The sequence below is a fragment of the Neoarius graeffei genome, chromosome 16, assembly GCF_027579695.1.
Source record: "Neoarius graeffei isolate fNeoGra1 chromosome 16, fNeoGra1.pri, whole genome shotgun sequence".
NCBI classification, from domain to species: Eukaryota; Metazoa; Chordata; class Actinopteri; order Siluriformes; family Ariidae; genus Neoarius; species Neoarius graeffei.
The window spans coordinates 8931864-8951220 of NC_083584.1; the positions used below are offsets into that span (position 1 = coordinate 8931864).

General features: G+C 41.1%; 1 protein-coding gene across 7 annotated transcripts in view; it reads left to right on the plus strand.

The window, feature by feature from the left end:
• Window positions 1–19357, plus strand: part of LOC132900393 (putative short-chain dehydrogenase/reductase family 42E member 2) — a 122065-nt gene that overhangs the window by 50519 nt on the left and 52189 nt on the right. For 4 of the 7 annotated variants that reach the window (XM_060942462.1, XM_060942464.1, XM_060942463.1 and 1 more), the window contains one exon: window positions 4171–4292. Coding sequence is in view for 3 of the 7 variants with exons in the window: in XM_060942466.1 (XP_060798449.1) it covers window positions 16893–17267 (375 nt within the window). In the remaining 4 variants the exon portion in view is untranslated. Of the gene's footprint in view, window positions 1–4170; window positions 4298–16851; window positions 17268–19357 lie in introns of those variants that run through there. The other 3 variants (XM_060942466.1, XM_060942467.1, XM_060942468.1) reach the window with 1 other exon arrangement.

Genomic DNA, 19357 nt, shown 5'->3' on the forward strand with positions numbered 1-19357 from the left:
AAGCAAATACTTTTATTCATCACGTTTATCTATCAACAGTATTTAAACAGGCGGTCCAATTCAGCTGAGGCTGCTTTAAATGGAGGCCTGTAATATAACTAAATAACATACAAACACATGAAAAAAGGTATATAAATATGTGAATATATATGAACAAAACTATAGGGTATGAACATACACATATCCAAACTAACTACACAAATGAAGTCTGAGATTCTTCTTGAATTTAGGGAAAGATGCTTCCTTTCTCAAACTACTTGGAAGTGTGTTCTGCACTTTAGCCCCATTTAAGCAAAAAGAACTGTGATGCTTAACAGTTTTAGCAAGGGGCAAGCAGAGAAGATCTTTATTTTGAGTATTATATGTGTGGAAATCGCGCAAGTAGCGAAAGTCATGTAAAAGATAAGCAGGTACAAAATTTGTAGGCAAATTTGATATTTCCTGCGAGATTCTAATGATGTTCAACTAAGAATGTGACGGATTTCATGCTGTTGGATTTTGCGACCCTCAATATACTAATACTATGGAAGAGCAATAGGGCCAGGGTTTTATATTTTATTTGGAAACTTCTGAGAAAAAAACTCAGAATTTTTGAGATTAAAGTCAAAAGTTTCGAGAAAAAAAGTCGAAATTTTCGAGAAAAAAAGTCAAAATTACGGAAGTGACACTCACTTGCGGCCGGTAGACATGAATGGCTGAGACCAGAGCCATGGAATTCAGAGTTGTGACAACCGGGGTACAGGAAGTCGGTTGGTGATGTGATTCCCGTAGATTCAAATACTTCTAGGCAGCGGCTTTCAATTTGCTAGAGACTAACACAGAACCACTACATAACAAGCAAAACCCAATCCCGAAATAACACTTGATTAAGTTGTCCATTTCAGCAGCACTAAACACAGTAGTAGCAGACTGTGGCAGCGGGGGCGTGGTCAAGTGCCGGTCTGTGACAGGAGGGCGGAGTCAGGGAAGGTAAGTGGCAGAATCACTACACCTGATGTCAATTAATCTGTGTTTGTGTGTGTCTTCCCAGTGACCGCGCCCTACTTAAAGAGGGAGAGCAGAGGAGCTCATCCCCAAACCAGACGCCGGTTGTGTGTGTGTTAGTCACTGGATGTTTCACTGAAAAGTGTGTTACTGCAACAGTTCTAATGAAGGGTGGAGCACAGAGGATGGCAGGACAGAGATCAGGTTCGCAAACACGGCTTTTATTGCCACACTTTTCAGTGAAACATCCAGTGACTAACACAGACACACACACACAACCGGCGTCTGGTTCGGGGATGAGCTCCTCTGCTCTCTCTCTTTAAGTAGGGCGCGGTCACTGGGAAGACACACACAAACACAGGTTAATTGACATCAGGTGTAGTGATTCTGCCACTTGCCTTCCCTGACTCCGCCCTCCTGTCACAGACCGGCGCTTGACCACGCCCCCGCTGCCACACAGACTAAAAGTTTCCGTCAGCTCTGAATGACCTGGTACTTCCTGGTAGCCTAAATTTGTGACTTTTTTCTCGAAAATTTCAAGTTTATTTTCTCAAAACTTTTGACTTTTTTCTCGAAAATTTTGACTTTTTTCTCAATTTTTGACTTTTTTTCTCAATTTCTGACTTTAATCTTGAAAATTCTGAGTTTCTTTCTCAGAAATAAAAAAAAAAATTTATTTCTTAGTGGCATTATTGCTCTTCCGTATAATACTGAGTGCACATCTTTGAAGTTTTTCCAAATAGTTGCGATTAGTTTTTCCACAACCATCCCAGACAGCTGAACAGTAATCAAACAGGAGAAGTATCATGGTGTTATACAAAGTGATGCAAGCTTCACGAGGGATGATCTTATGGGCTTTCCATAACATGGTCAAATGAGATGAGATTTTGGTGGAAATGTGGTCAATGCGGTCACTGAGCTTTTGTTTGGATAATTACTACAGTGATTAATATATTTCATCTGCAACAATTCTGTTAACCCTAACTGATGCAGTGAGTAGCTTCTCATTTCTTAAACAACCATATCAGAGGGCATGGTCATGGAAAAGATGTTCATGTGTTTCAGAAGGTCAAATTATTGGCCTGGATCAAGCAAAAAATACAACTAAGGAGATTACTGAAATGACTGGAATTGGGTGAAGAACTGTCCAACACATTATTAAAACCTGGAAGGATTGTGATGAACTGAAAAAAAAATCTTGACTGACTATGATCAGAGATCACTAAAACACTTGGTGAAATCGAATCATAAACAATTGACAGTATAACTCACGACTATGCTTAATAGTGAAATTAAGAGCATTTCCACACTCACATTGTGACAAAAACTCAAAGGATTGGGACTAAACAGCTGTGTGTCCATAAGAAAATATCCTCAATGAGGCTGTAGCTGGGTGGCACGGTGGTGTAGTGGTTAGCGCTGTCGCCTCACAGCAAGAAGGTCCGGGTTCGAGCCCCGTGGCCGGCGAGGGCCTTTCTGTGCGGAGTTTGCATGTTCTCCCCGTGTCCGCGTGGGTTTCCTCCGGGTGCTCCGGTTTCCCCCACAGTCCAAAGACATGCAGGTTAGGTTAACTGGTGACTCTAAATTGAGCGTAGGTGTGAGTGTGAATGGTTGTCTGTGTCTATGTGTCAGCCCTGTGATGACCTGGCGACTTGTCCAGGGTGTAACCCGCCTTTCACCCGTAGTCAGCTGGGATAGGCTCCAGCTTGCCTGCGACCCTGTAGAACAGGATAAAGTGGCTACAGATGATGAGATGAGATGAGATGAGAATGAATGAGGCTGTAGCTCATACCGGTCACTGTTGTTGTGTGTGAGTTTGAAATCCAATCACTCCTGTAGGAGGAGTAGCGATTTTTGTGAAATTGCATATGACGCCTGTGTAGCCTCAGCCATGGCAGTTGGCGCCACTTGGTGAACAATTATTGTTGGAATATGACTTTAGAGTCTTCTGGGTGAGTTTCAGTGAAAACGTCCCAAGAGTTTACGAAGAGTAGCGTTTAATGTGACGAGTCACCCGAAACTTTTAGACGGCCATAAAATCATAAATGTGACAGGTGGCACTACCATCTTGACATCTTTTATGCACACCCACCTGAGGAACATTGTATGTGAGTTTGATCGAAATCTGATCAATCCTGTAGGAGGAGTAGCGATTTTTGTAAATTGTGGCTGGATGACAGATGGACGACGCGTGATCTCATAAGCTCATCTGACCTGGCCTATGGCTGGATGAGCCAAAAACCACTTGTTAGTGAAACTAATCACACAAAAAGGCTTCAATTTGCTAGGGAGCATAAAGATTGGACTCCGGAGCAATAAAATGAAGTCAGCTGATGACCTGAATGTACAGAATGACCAGGTTATCAAATCAATAGATTTTTTTTTCTTCTCTAATGGCACAGGGATAAAATTAAGGCTCAGATTGTGAAAGAATGGTTCAGGAAACATCTTCATACATGAATTAACCACCACAGAGTCCTCACCTTAACCCCACTGGGATGCTGGAGAAGATTTTACAGAGTGGTTCGACTCTCCTGTCATCCATGCAAGATCTCGGGGGGCATTAATGCAACTCTGGATGGAAATAAATGTGATGATGTATCAGGTTGTCAAAACATACCATGGTGAATGTATGACATAATAAAAGCTAAAGGTGGTCCAATGATATATTAGCGTGTGCGACTTTTTTTTTTTTAGACTGGGTAGTGTGTGTGTGAGAGAGAGAGAATATCTGGTGGTGGATAGGGGATGCATGCAAACTTTCACAAAACTCTAAGACTTGCCTTATTGATTATCTCATGACTTTTCAGCTGAAAGTGAATTGAATTTGGTGGCTCCCTCTCTCCAAAACTGAGGCTAGTCTCAGGAGAAATGCTAGGTGTTTGCTCTCCTGCTCTTGGAGCTTTATGGTAACAGTATGATGTGAAATCAGAGGTGACTTGTCCTCATGTTCATGCAGGATTATTACAATAGTTTCAGGTGAAATTATAAACGATTTTGGTGTCCACCTTCTCTCCTGGGTTTACAGTTTCTGTCTGGGATAAAGCTGCAGGTCAGCTCGTTTAGTCCTGAGGTTTACTGTAGGAGTATCAGGTGAAATTACAGGTGCTTTGGTCTCCTATTTTCTGAGCTTTATGGTAACACTGTAAAGCTGCTGGTTGAGTCGGTGTGCTCGTGCTCTCACAGGTTTACGGTTGCAGTCTCAGGTGAGGCGGCAGGTGATTGACAGGTGAGGATGTGAACCTGAGCCCGTGCACTGAGGCATGATGCAGCTGATGGAGAAACGGTGGTGTGCAGGACAAGGGACATGAAGGTACTGTTTATAACTCTCCTTAAGTCCAACAAACATCTGCACTCATCACTCTACATGCTCAGATCTAGTTCTAGTTTTGTTCGTATTTTATTAATTGGTTATATGATCTGAGATGCAGCTCAGGCGCATTTGGTTTCAGTGTTTATTTTGAGTGCGCGCTCAATTACAATCTAAAATAACAATCAATCATACACAGTATTTACTTTTTAAAATACTTGAAATGCAGCATTATTGGAATAGTAAAGAGGTGTGTGCTGGTGCATTAATTAAAAATACAGAACTAATTAACACTAATTAATCAGAAGTTTTAAAACTTGATAAAGTCAGAAATCTAAATTTAGCTAATTATTTGTTTTTAATGTAATGATTTGTGCATTGGCCTTTTTGAGCAGAATTATGATATTAATAAACCTCTCATCAGGGCATATGTTAGGTTATGAAACTGTAAAATATAAACGAGGCTAAGGCTTTATTTAAAAAAAAAATAGCATATGATACACTGAAGTCTACCAGACAGTACAGCAGATTATAGTCTTCTATATTTTACAGTTGTTTCTCTCTCTCTCTCTCTCTCTCTCTCTCTCTCTCTCTCTCTCTTTTTGCATATGAGCATAGACATTTTCTTATATAATATTTCAATCATAATTTCCTCTATGAGGCAAAGTAACTTGATAGGAAATGTAATTTTGCGGTAGTTTTAAGGCACAGGAGATAAACATAACCTGAAATTTTATGATCATGTAACATATTTCCTTTTCTCGTGTCCAGTTTCAGGATTTTGTTCACCATCTGTGAGTGAAGCCCATGAAAATTTAAACTAGCTTCTAGGACTGGGTCATAATGACTATATTTGTTGATATTGTGATATTGATTTTATGGTACATCATTGGTGCTTTTAAGTAAGTAAGTAAGTAAGTAAGTAAAGTTAGGAGATAGGGGAATGCCATGGTCTAATGGTTAGAGAAGCAGCTTTGGGACCAAAAGGTCGCTGGTTTGATTCCCTGGACCAGCAGGAATGGCTGAAGTGCCCTTGAGCAAGGCACCGAACCCTCAACTGCTCCCCAGGCTGCTCTGGGCATGTTGTACATCACTCTGGATAAGGGCGTCTGCTAAATGCCTGTAATGTAATGTAATGTATATTGCTTTTCACAGACAAGCGTCACAAAGTACTGTACAGGGATTAAATAAGAGGAAACGTAGAATACGAGTCACAATATACAAGAGACAAGAAAACAAATACAAAATTAGATCGAGACTGTGACTAAAGTCACAGTAATTTGCACTAGCTCTTACAAACCAGGTCACCATACCCTATAGATCTGGTCACCATACCCTATAGATCCGGAATGGTAAGAAATAGAGAATGAAGCTTAGTGAGGAAAAGTTGTGGCTTGCCACCCTTAACAAAATTTTAAAAAATGATTTAAAAAAAAAAATCATGAAAATTGACAGTTATAAGTGATTGAAAAAAGCCCGTTTTTCATGGATTATTCCGGTTCGGTGATCCAGATCAGCACCAAAACTCATCTCATCTCATTATCTCTAGCCGCTTTATCCTTCTACAGGGCCGCAGGCAAGCTGGAGCCTATCCCAGCTGACTATGGGCGAAAGGCGGGGTACACCCTGGACAAGTCGCCAGGTCATCACAGGGCTGACACATAGACACAGACAACCATTCACACTCACATTCACACCTACGGTCAATTTAGAGTCACCAGTTAACCTAACCTGCATGTCTTTGGACTGTGGGGGAAACCGGAGCACCCGGAGGAAACCCACGCGGACACGGGGAGAACATGCAAACTCCACACAGAAAGGCCCTCGCCGGCCCCGGGGCTCGAACCCAGGACCTTCTTGCTGTGAGGCGACAGTGCTAACCACTACACCACCGTGCCGCCCACCAAAACTCATAGCAAATTAATTCAGCCCAGAGGTATTCTTCAGGTGAAATTGGGTGATGATTGGTTGAAAACTGAGGGAGGAATAGTGTCCTAAAAATGTTAGGATAATAATAATAATAATAATAATAATAATAATGAAGAAGAAGAGTAAAGTAGAAAGATCCTGAGTGAGAGTAACAATCTGTGCTAGCACAAATTAAAAACAGTAGATACAGATATAATATATAGAATCCACAAAGCACAATACACAGAAATACAACAATAAATAAAAGACAAAAATTTTACAGTTACCTAAATGAACAAATGTGGTTTCAGTAGTTTCTTAAAAGAGTCAATGGTTTTGGCAAACCTGATGGATAGATGTAAAGAATTCCACTACCTCAGAGCAACAGACTCGAATGCCCAATCACCATGGTTTTTCGACAGGTACTCAGGACAAGATGTAGGTTTAAGTTCTTTGACCTTGGATGGAGGACATCGGTCAGATCAGCAGGGGCCTGATTATGGAGTGCTCTGTATGTGAGAGTGAGAATTTTAAACTGGATCCTGAAAGTAACTGGGACTCCCTGAAGAGATATGAGTAGAGGGGTGATGTGGGCTGTCAGTTTGACTCGGTGAGCAGTATTGCAGCAGCATTTTGATTAGCCTGTAGATGATCTACAGCAGACTTATTCAGTGATGAAAACAGTGAATTACAGTAGTCTATGCATGAGGAGATAAAAGCATGTATGAGCATCTCAAGCTCAGTACATGAAACTACTGCTCTCAATTTACTGGTGTTCCTTAGACGGAAAATGCATGACCTAGTCAGCTGCTTTACATGGCTATCAAATGATAATGACTGGTTGAATATAACCCCTAGGTTTCGCAGGCTTGGGTGGGCAGCAGAAGAAAGAAATCCAATTTTTTTGACAGATAGTGGGGAGATGACTTTCAGGAGCTACAATCAGAACCTCCGTCTTATCCTTTAGCTGTAAAAAGTTTCCTGCTGCTCCATCCCTGATGGCATTAAGAGAATCAAGAAGTATAGATAATTTATCAGCCTCACAGGGCTTAAATGTAAAGTGGAGTTGGAGGTCATTGGCAAATAAATGACATGAAATGTTGAAGTTGTTAATAATCCGTCCCAGTGGCAGCATGTAAATCAGAAAAAATAAGGGTCCCAGGATTGAACCCTGGGACACACCACAAAATAGTGGGGAGGATTCAGACACAAAATCACCAATGGAGACAGTGAAACTTCGACAAGTGATGTAAGGTAAGATGTAATCCAGTCTAAAGTTGCGTCTGATATGCCCACCCAGTCATGTAGTCTCTTTATCAGGATATAATCATCTACTGTGTCAAATGTAGAACTGAGGTCGAGTAGTACCAGCACAGAGCAGTCACCCGAATCAGGGGACATTAGAATGTCATTTGACTCCCTCAGAAGAGCCGTTTCAGGAGAGTGTTGTTTCCAAAACCTGGACTGCAATGGATCATCGATACTGTACCTCTTAAGAACTGCAGTGAGTTGATTGGGCACAGCCTTCTCTTTAGACTTTAGAGAGAAAAGGTAGCTTAGAAATAGGCCTATAATTCTTTTAACAAGTCAAGAGCTGAATGAAATTCTCTCATTACTGAAAGATGGTGAAATTCAGAGGAAAACACAAACACCAGGAGTATATACTGAATAATATCCTGTGAAATTCAGAACAGTTAAAGAATGTGCAAAAAACAAACAGTGGAAAATATCAAATGGTAACCTGTTGTATTGCAGCTCCAGGATTTTCTGGCACTGGTACATGGATAAAGAACGTGCTGCAAACAACAAAATTACTACAGTGTAAATATATATTATATAGTGCTCATTTCTGTTTATGGAGCCATCTTCGACCATGGCTCTTATAACTCCATTATTATTCACTATAGTGAACTGGAAAAATTGAAAACATATCATAGCAGATTCAGTGGTATTATCAAATATCGAAATCATATCATAGCAGATTCAATGGTATCATCAAATATCGAAATCATATCGTAGCAGATTCAGTGGTATCGTCAAATATCGAAATCATAACATGTCATAGCAGATTCAGAAGTATTGTCAAATATCGAAATCGTATCGTAGCAGATTCAATGGTATCGACAAATATCAAAATCATAACATATCGTAGCAGATTCAGTGGTACTGTCAAATATTGAAATTGTAGCAGATTCAGTGGTATCATCAAATATCAAAATGTCGTTTTCAAGATGGCGGCTTGAGAGAAGGTCACGTTCGGGAGAGCTGGTGTGCTAATTCGCTAATTTTTTCATTTAACCCTGCAAAATAGCACTGCTTTTACCTTTTAATGGTTTATCAGCCTAACATGAACATTGACAGTTATTTTCTGAGACAGTCTGACGGCATGCCACGTAAGAAAAAACAAGCTCTCGGTGATGTTGAGCCTAGCCAGGAGGCAGATAGTGCTCATGCAGGAGCTAGCACCATGGCCGACACTGGAGCAGACGCTAGCGTACTGGCAATCCGTGAAGCAGTGGGTGAAATTACAGCCAATATTTCCAAAATTATAGACAAAAAGTTAGGCCCACTGTCAGAGCTCTTAAAAACACACCGAGAGGAGCTCGACAGCCACGAAGAGCGCATAACCGAGGCCGAACAGAGGATCTCAGCGCTGGAGGATACCAGAGACCCGGTCGAGGGAAAAATTAAAATGCTAGAGAGGATGGTATGTGAGCTGAGTGAGCAGGCTGACGACCTGGAGAACAGAGGACGACGTAAAAATATCCGTGTCATCGGACTTCCTGAGGAGGCTGAAGGAGAAGACCCGACTCAGTTCTTTGAGACCTGGCTCCCTAAAATTCTTCATATTAAAACGAAGTCAGGCCGAGTGACGTTGGAAAGAGCACACCACTTACTGGCCCCAAAGCCTCCCTCCACCCAGAGACCACGACCGGTGATGGTTAGGTTCCATAACTATTGAGATAAACAGCGTGTAATGAATGCCGCGTGGGAGATGGGACGGAAAAATCAAGCACTGAAATACAAAGATGTGACGGTGATGATATTTCAGGACTTTTCTGCATCTGTTCTCCGTAGAAGAAAGGGATACGATGGGGTGAAGAAACCGCTGAGAGCACTCGGTACTGAATACAGGCAAATCTACCCCGCGTCTCTGAAAGTCACCAGTCACGGATCGACCAAAATGTTCCACGACCCAGCTGCAGTGGAGAAATACATCGAATCACTGAAGGATACTCCCCGTGACAATGTATGAGCATTAATCTGTTTTGCTTTTCATTCTGAACAGTGGATTTGTCGGACTTGTATCATGCTTTACAGTGCATGGACGTGCATTACACTTGACCTGGAGCACTGCGACTGCCAGCTTTGTAGGCTCACTATAAGCTATGCCTCCCGACCTCCCAGATAAATATCTTTTTTCTGTTGCTAGAGAACCCTTCCACTCGAGCTCCTCCAAGTCTAGGAGAAGGACAGTGTCTACGAACGTTTTTGGTTTAATGCCAAATGTTAGGCAAAGGGTGCCTTAGATGCACTATTTTTTGTTATAACTGTTACAGTATTATGTTCTTGTTCTATTTGGCTCACTCTGTTACAGATTACTTGGCGGGCGATATGTGTTCAGGTATTATTTTATTTCATAGTCCATAATCACGTTGGCTTTGAAGCTATGCACTTGGAACGTAAACGGTGTTCATACACCTGTTAAACGGAAAAAGATCCTTACTTATCTTAAAAGGGAATGTGTTGATATAGTGTTGTTGCAAGAGACACACTTAAATGATAGTGAACATTTAAAATTACAACAAGGGGGCTTTGGACAGGTTTATTTTTCATCTTTCACTTCAAGGAGTAGAGGTATGGCCATCCTAATCCAGAGAAATGTACCATTCAAACTTATAGATTGTATAAAAGACACAACAGGTTGCTATGTGATTGTGAGAGGTATGCTTTATGGGGAAGAAATTGCTATAATGAGTATCTATAGTCCACCTGGATACCCCAGTGATCTCCTGACCACTTCCTTCTCTAAAGTGATAGATTTTAATATTAAAAACACGTTTATTGGAGGAGATTTTAATTGTCATTTGAATCCCATTATGGATAAATCCCCACCCGGGAAATTATCACTTTCTCCTCAAGCCAAAACGATCTCAGCACTTTGTGAGGCCCTAGATTATATAGCTGTGTAGAGAGCCCAACATATAGCAGAGAAAGAATATACTTTTTTCTCCAATGTCTACAAAACCTATACAAGGATTGATTATTTCTTTCTCCCAAGGAGCTTGTTGCAGACAACTGTCTCCAGCTCTATAGGAAATATAGCTATTTCTGATCATGCTGCTGTGTTCATACAATATAATTTAAGAAACCCAGTCAATCAAACTAGACACTGGAGGTTCAACCCTTCTATCCTAACAGACCACAAATTCTTATCTTACTTTAGAGAAGAATTTCAGTCGTTTCTGTCTGTTAATTCAGCTTCTACCAATGATCCCTCGTTGCTGTGGGAAATATCTAAAGCCTTTTCTAGAGGTCTTATTATATCTTATATCTCCACCAAGAGGCGAAGGCAGGCTGAAGAAAGAAAAATCTTAGAGTCTAAACTGAAACTGGGGTTACAATCTGGTAAAGTTCCAGGTCCTGATGCATTCAGTAGTGAATTCTACAAAGAATTTCACGACTTATTGACTGATCCTCTTCTAAATATGTTTAATGACTCTTTTAAGAAAGGCATTTTACCGCAGTCTTTGAGAGAAGCACACGTTTCTCTAATTTTAAAAAAGGGCAAAATCCCCGAGGACTGTGCATCATACAGGTCCATCTCCCTGTTGAATGCTGATTTGAAACTCCTCTCCAAAATATTAGCAACAAGACTAGAAGGCTTACTCCCTATTCTTATAAATGATGACCAAACTGGATTTATTAAAGGTCGTAATTCATACAATAATATGTGCAGACTATTAAATACAATCCAAGTTTTTCAACAGCGGTCTTTAAATGGTCTGGTGCTTTCTCTGGACGCAGAGAAGGCGTTTGACCACGTTGAAATGCCATACTTGTTCTATACATTACACAAATTTGGTCTGGGTGAAAAGTTTATTAATTGGATAAAGTTACTTTATACTAATCCCCTCTCAGCAGTGCTAACAAATGGGCTGCGTTCTTCTAATTTCCAAATTTTAAGAGGTACAAGGCAAGGGTGTCCTCTATCGCCCTTGCTCTTTGCCTTGGTAATTGAGCCACTTGCTGAGGCAATCAGGGCGAATGAAAAGATACGTGGCCTCACTACTGATACTAGACAACATAAGATTACTCTTTATGCTGATGATGTCTTGATTGTTTTGACTGAACCTGAGGTATCTACCCCAGCCCTTATTGAGACCATCAATACATTTAGTACTTTTTCTGGCTACAGAATAAATTTCAGTAAATCAGAAGTAATGCCATTAGGTAGCCTGACACAAATACCCCAAGCTCCATCTCCCTTTCCTTTTCAATGGTCACTAGAAGGCTTTGTCTATTTCGGAATATGTATAACACTCTCCTTGGATAAATTGTATAAGGCAAATTTCCCACCCATATTTGAGCGTATAAGGCTGGACCTAGAGAGATGGAACACCCTTCCAATTTCCTGGTTAGGCCGTGTCGCGCTCTTAAAAATGAACATTCTCCCCAGGTTACTTTACCCAATGCAAATGATCCCAGTTATGTTCCTCCATAAGACCATCAAACAGCTAAATAGCTGGTTTAGTTCCTTTGTATGGTCTAAGAAGAAACCACGCCTCAAAATAGCTACATTGTGTCTTTCCTCTACAGAAGGAGGTGTTGATCTCCCAGATATTAGAAAGTTCCAGCTTAGTGTTCACTTGCGTACTATAGCTGACTGGATGAGTAGTAAGTCTACATCTCTTTGGTTGGATATAGAAAGTTCAATGTCCAGGTACCCTTTGAGTAATCTTTTGTTTATTAGAAAAAGTGCATCCTTGAAGTCTGCTTGTACTAACCCAATTACAGTTTCCACAGTTAAGGCATGGCGTGCCATTAGAAAATTGGAGGGTAGATTTCAATTTACCTCTGTCTTCACTCCAATATGTAATAATCCTGATTTCCCTCCTGGAGTGACGGACAATAATTTCTGTGTTTGGGTGGATAAGGGAATATCTGCTTTACACAAACTACTGGAAGGTTCTACCATGATGTCTTTTAGTCAGCTGAAAGAGAAATATGGCATTCAACAACAGGATTTCTTTCTATATTTGCAAGTAAGGAACTTTATCATAAGGGATACCACAATCCTTAAGTACCAAAATATTTCACACTTGGAGAGACAACTTTTTTTGCAGAAATCTGGCAAGTCTATTAGTTTATTCTATAATTGGGGGTGGGGGGGTGGGGGGGGGTGTTAGACCAAAAAATTTTTTCTACCCCCTCCAAAATATGGAGATGATCTATCTAAGTATGGAAATAGCAATATTTGGCCAACTGAAAAATGCTAACCCCCCCTATACATACCCTCTGAAGTTAATAACCTCTCCGAATAGTCAAAGACTGCCTTTTTCACTAATATAAGCATTCCTTAACGGAAATAACTCTTAAATATCTCATCATCTGTAGCCGCTTTATCCTGTTCTACAGGGTCGCAGGCAAGCTGGAGCCTATCCCAGCTGACTACGGGTGAAAGGCGGGGTACACCCTGGACAAGTCGCCAGGTCATCACAGGGCTGACACATAGACACAGACAACCATTCACACTCACATTCACACCTACGGTCAATTTAGAGTCACCAGTTAACCTAACCTGCATGTCTTTGGACTGTGGGGGAAACCGGAGCACCCGGAGGAAACCCACGCGGACACGGGGAGAACATGCAAACTCCGCACAGAAAGGCCCTCGCCGGCCACGGGGCTCGAACCCGGACCTTCTTGCTGTGAGGTGACAGCGCTAACCACTACGCCACCGTGCCGCTCACTCTTAAATATAACATCAAAAATCACAGTAATAACATTTATTTCTCACAAAAAGAGTTGTTAGAAACCCTCATTTTGTCTCTGTTTACAGGTTTGAATCATCTCATCTCATTATCTCTAGCCGCTTTATCCTTCTACAGGGTCGCAGGCAAGCTGGAGCCTATCCCAGCTGACTACGGGCGAAAGGCGGGGTACACCCTGGACAAGTCGCCAGGTCATCACAGGGCTGACACATAGACACAGACAACCATTCACACTCACACCTACGGTCAATTTAGAGTCACCAGTTAACCTAACCTGCATGTCTTTGGACTGTGGGGGAAACCGGAGCACCCGGAGGAAACCCACGCGGACACGGGGAGAACATGCAAACTCCACACAGAAAGGCCCTCGCCGGCCCCGGGGCTCGAACCCAGGACCTTCTTGCTGTGAGGCGACAGCGCTAACCACTACACCACCGTGCCGCCCCAGGTTTGAATCAGAGTAACAAATTCTCCATAAAGTTTCAAGATATGCTTCTTTATATGTCTGGCATGGATGGTGTATAAGTTACAAAATAGCCAGTGCTCTTGAACAAGTTCTGCCAGCAACTGAGCAGCAGCATCCCTGGATCTCCGTGCTTGACCGGCACGCTTCGGCCGCAGCAGATAGAGCATATTCTGAATGATGTCCTTCCCTGTTGGAAGCATCCCAGAAGGGAACTCAGCCTGCTCTATGTACTCTACTACACCTAGTATCTTCTTAGCTTTTGACCGTGTTGCAACAGAAGCCATTATTTACCTGCAAGAATACAAATAATGACTATTTAATACATTGGGAGATATAATTCAGATATGAATCATTTGTGCATACTGGTTCTTAAAACTAAATTAGTAACCTTAAGTAATGATCCTCTGTGCTTAAAAATAGTTCATATTTGAGGTATTACTGAAGAGTGTGACATTCATCAATAACTTTAAAACTTGCTGAAAAAGAGCAGAATTACCATATGTTTAATTTACTTGAATGTGAGGTTACTTACCACTAAGCTTATTACCTTAAAATAATGATCATCTGCACTGAAAATGTTGTAGTCGTACCTAATGGCATACCTGAAGAGGTTCGCATTCATCGATAACTTTAAAACACATTAAAAAAAGCAGCATTCTAATATCAAACAGCACTGTAATGTATTTTGTCATATTGTAAAAATGGAAACTTTCAGAGGGTATGTACAGGGGGGTTAGCAAGGTTCAATTTAATAAAATTTGACATTTTCCCACATAGATGGACCATCTCCATATTTCTAGGGGGGTAAAACATGGAAAAGTCAAAATTCTTAAAATAACAACCCCCCCTACTATAATATCCTTAAGGGGTACAACACCACAAATATCTATCCTCTGAAAGGCCTTTGCGAGAGAGAACTTGATGTTGAGATATCAGACGAAGGATGGGATGATGCGTGGAAGAATGCAAAAACGTTGAGTGTGTGTAATCGAGTGAGAGCTATGCAACTTAAGCTCCTGCACAGGGCCCACATATCTCCCTCTCAACGTCATAAATTCTACCCTCATACATCCCCACTGTGCCCCAAGTGCAAAATTGAAACTGGTAGTCTTACACATTGTTTGTAGCAATGTAGGAAAGTACAGCAGTTCTGGCAGGTCATAGGGCAGGAAATTAACAAGATTCTGTCGACTAATAGAAACAACAACCCCCTATATTTACTACTTGGCATATCTGATCTGTCCATCTCTGACAAATTTAAAAGAAAACTTCACCAAATACCTGCTTTCTGTGCGAGAAGGTGTATTCTTCTGAATTGGATAACGGATAAAGTTCCATCCAAGGCTCAATGGCAAAGAGTGACACTTGAATACATTGCATTGGACTATTTAACTTGTAAACTAAATAGCAAAGATGATGTTTTCCGTAAAATATGGGAACCCTTCCTCTCTTATATTGGTTTGAATGTGTCTACCATTCTGGCAAGAGGGTTGGTTGTATAGCTCCAAGCACTCGATCTCATAAATGACACTTGGCCACTTGGTTGATGTATTTTGTTTCTACGTACCTCTCTCTGATTATGTGGGTGTATCATGCATGGGCGTGTGCTTTCAATTTATTTTACTTCCTGTGTGTGTGTTATGTGCAGGCACGCATATCATGTGCATGTTCCTGTGTGTGTTTATATACACATAATACATGTTACCTGCTTACTTATTTGTTTGTATTTGTTGTGAGAACTGACTCCTGAACCTTTTTTTTCGCCTATATATAAATTCAAATTTTAGTGTGTATGTGAGCCAAATGTATGTTTGTTTTATCATATATGTTTTTGTTTTACTTGTTGAAAATTTAATAAACATATATTTTTTAAAAAATATGTCAAAATGTCAGAGTGCAGGCACTTAAGGATGTATGTGCAGACTGTAGATGAAGCCAAGATGAGAGACAGGAGGCGAGGTCAGGAAACTAGCGAGGGTCAGGCAATTGACAATGTAGTAGAGGCGAAACAAAGAGTGTAAACGAAATAGGGCAAGCAAAGGTCAGAAACTCGAGCGGCAAATAGAAAATACAAGGCTCGGTATGAACTGGATGAAACAGAACAATACTTCACACTGGAGTTGCGTGAGAGAGTGGCTTAAGTAGGGAAAGAGATAATTAGGGAGATGAGTGGCAGCTGTAATCAATAGTCTGGTGACAGAGGGCATTGTGGTTCTTGGGGATTGTAGTTCAGAGTGTCCATGTTTGTAGTTTGGATGTTCTCAGCAGGTTTACTGACACAAAATAATATCGTCTCATCGCAGATTCAATGGCATCATCAAATATCGAAATCATATCATAGCAGATTCAGTGGTATCGTCATATATCGAAATCATAACGTATTAAAACAGATTCGGTGGTATTGTCAAATATTGAAATCGTTTCATAGCAGATTCAGTAGTATCAAAAATATTGAAATTGTAACGTATCATAGCAGATTCAGTGATACCGTCAAATATTGAAATTGTAGCAGATCCAGTGGTATCGTCAAATAGCAAAATTGTATCGTATTGTAGCAGATTCCGTGGTATTGACAAATATCGAAATCGTATCGTAGCAGATTCAGTGGTATCATCAAATATCAAATCTTTGCCTTGAGAATCAAAATACTAGGCTATAATATCATTTGGAAGCCTTAGGTTTACACCCCTAGTAACAAATAATTCTTTCAGGTTTTTTATGCCGTTTTTTAAGTCATCCTTTTTCTTGTTAAATGCATTTTTTGGTAATATTGAATTAAATATAGGGTTATTGTTGTTGTTGTTTTTTTTGCCATAATATGGCTCTGCTGTTTTGTTGGTGTATTATCAGGAAAACCTCACCAAAATGTCTTCAGGGGAAAAGAACGTTAAATCTAGCACCGTAAAGAGATCTTCATCCATTTGTCTGCTTTTGGAAACCTTTAAAAGTAGATAGCTTAATTTAAAACAAATATGTCTGTGTATATGCAGATTCAATTCCTGACACATTTATTATAGAGGCAGGTGATGGCACTGGTTTCATCTGGTTGACCAGTGTGTAAGGAATGTCCAGCTTCACCTGTGCCACTCGGTGGAGTGAATTATGCATTCATTGACTCCCTCTAAAGCAGATCTGTTTCACACACACTCTCCTTTTTCCTTGCCCTGGGCTCCTGGGTCTCCCTCTAGGCTGGCTGTACAGAGGAGGCATCTGAACCTGGCGGTGCATTATGAAGGAGAACGGGTCCTTGTGTCAAGTGGAGCAGCTGCCCCGTGGGTGCCTACTAGAGCCGGGCCTTAACGGGGGCCACTCTCAGAGCTACAAGCTCAGCGGCCGGATGTCCGGCAGTACAGGAGTCCGAAACAGAGCCAACGGTGCTGTTACAGTTCTGTGCAGTAGCCCAGACTGCAGCACCTCTGTCAGGCTGGAGAGCACGGAGCAGATCCGGAGGGGTGGAGGAGGCGAGAAGGTGCTGGTGACTGGCGGTGCTGGTTTCTTTGGCTTCAGGCTTGGCAAGGCTCTTGCCAGGCAGGGGAACAGTGTAATCCTGCTGGATTTGCACCAGCCACGATGGGAGCTTCCTGATGGAGCAGTGTTCCTGCAGGTAAGCCTTACAAGCATTTAATTATATATCTAAAACGCACCTCTTTTATACAGTGGTGCTTGAAAGTTTGTGAACCCTTTAGAATTTTCTATATTTCTGCATAAATATGACCTAAAACATCATCAGATTTTCACACAAGTCCTAAAAGTAGATAAAGAGAACCCAGTTAAACAAATGAGACAAAAATATTATACTTGGTCATTTATTAATTGAGGAAAATGATCCAATATTACATATCTGTGAGTGGCAAAAGTATGTGAACCTCTAGGATTAGCAGTTAATTTGAAGGTGAAATTAGAGTCAGGTGTTTTCAATCAATGGGATGACAATCAGGTGTGAGTGGGCACCCTGTTTTATTTAAAGAACAGGGCTCTATCAAAGTCTGATCTTCACAACACATGTTTGTGGAAGTGTATCATGGCACGAACAAAGGAGATTTCTGAGGACCTCAGAAAAAGCGTTGTTGATGCTCATCAGGCTGGAAAAGGTTACAAAACCATCTCTAAAGAGTTTGGACTCCACCAATTCACAGTCAGACAGATTGTGTACAAATGGAGGAAATTTAAGACCATTGTTACCCTCCCCAGGAGTGGTCGACCAACAAAGATCACTCCAAAAGCAAGGCGTGTAATGGTCGGCGAGGTCACAAAGGACCCCAAGGTAACTTCTAAGCAACTGAAGGCCCCTCTCACATTGGCTAATGTTAATGTTCATAAGTCCACCATCAGGAGAACACTGAACAACAATGGTGTGCATGGCAGGGTTGCAAGGAGAAAGCCACTGCTCTCCAAAAAGAACATTGCTGCTCGTCTGCAGTTTGCTAAAGATCACGTGGACAAGCCAGAAGGCTATTGGAAAAATGTTTTGTGCACGGATGAGACCAAAATAGAACTTTTTGGTTTAAATGAGAAGTGTTATGTTTGGAGAAAGGAAATTAACCTTATCCTATCTATGAAACATGGTGGTGGTAGTATCATGGTTTGGGCCTGTTTTGCTGCATCTAGGCCAGGACGGCTTGCCATCATTGATGGAACAATGAATTCTGAATTATACCAGCGAATTCTAAAGGAAAATGTCAGGACATCTGTCCATGAACTGAATCTCAAGAGAAGGTGGGTCATGCAGCAAGACAACGACCCTAAGCACACAAGTCGTTCTACCAAAGAATGGTTAAAGAAGAATAAAGTGAATGTTTTGGAATGGCCAAGTCAAAGTCCTGACCTCAATCCAATGGAAATGTTGTGGAAGGACCTGAAGCGAGCAGTTCATGTGAGAAAACCCACTAACATCCCAGAGTTGAAGCTGTTCTGTACGGAGGAACGGGCTAAAATTCCTCCAAGCCGGTGTGCAGGACTGATCAACAGTTACCAGAAACGTTTAGTTGCAGTTATTGCTGCACAAGGGGGTCACACCAGATACTGAAAGCAAAGGTTCACATACTTTTGCCACTCACAGATATGTAATATTGGATCATTTTCCTCAATAAATAAATGACCAAGTATAATATTTTTGTCTCATTTGTTTAACTGGGTTCTCTTTATCTACTTTTAGGACTTGTGTGAAAATCTGATGATGTTTTAGGTCATATTTATGCAGAAATATAGAAAATTCTAAAGGGTTCACAAACTTTCAAGCACCACTGTATATGATTTTGGAGGATTGTTTTCCTGCAGTACAGAATGATTACCAAGCATGACCTACTGCTAGCATCAACGTGTGGTTATGTTTCTGTTTCGAAATGCTGGAATTCAGCCACACCATGATATGTCAATAGACAGGCTTGAAAACATGTTTGGTTTAAACAGACATGCTTTAATCTGGCTTAGATCATATTTGAAAAACTGGTACCAAAACAGAGTTTGTTAGGATTAACAGAGATTCTGCAGAGACTAAAAATTGTAAACCTGGTGTCCCACAGGGTTTGGTTTTAGAGCCACCATTATTCTCAGGTTTATATACAGTACCTTGGATGTGCAATTATAAAACATATTACTGCCTTTCATTTTGTATACTGATGACACACATCTCATCATCATTGTCACTGCCGAACCCATTCCGGGCTTGAGGTGAACCATGTTTGGTTGACTTGG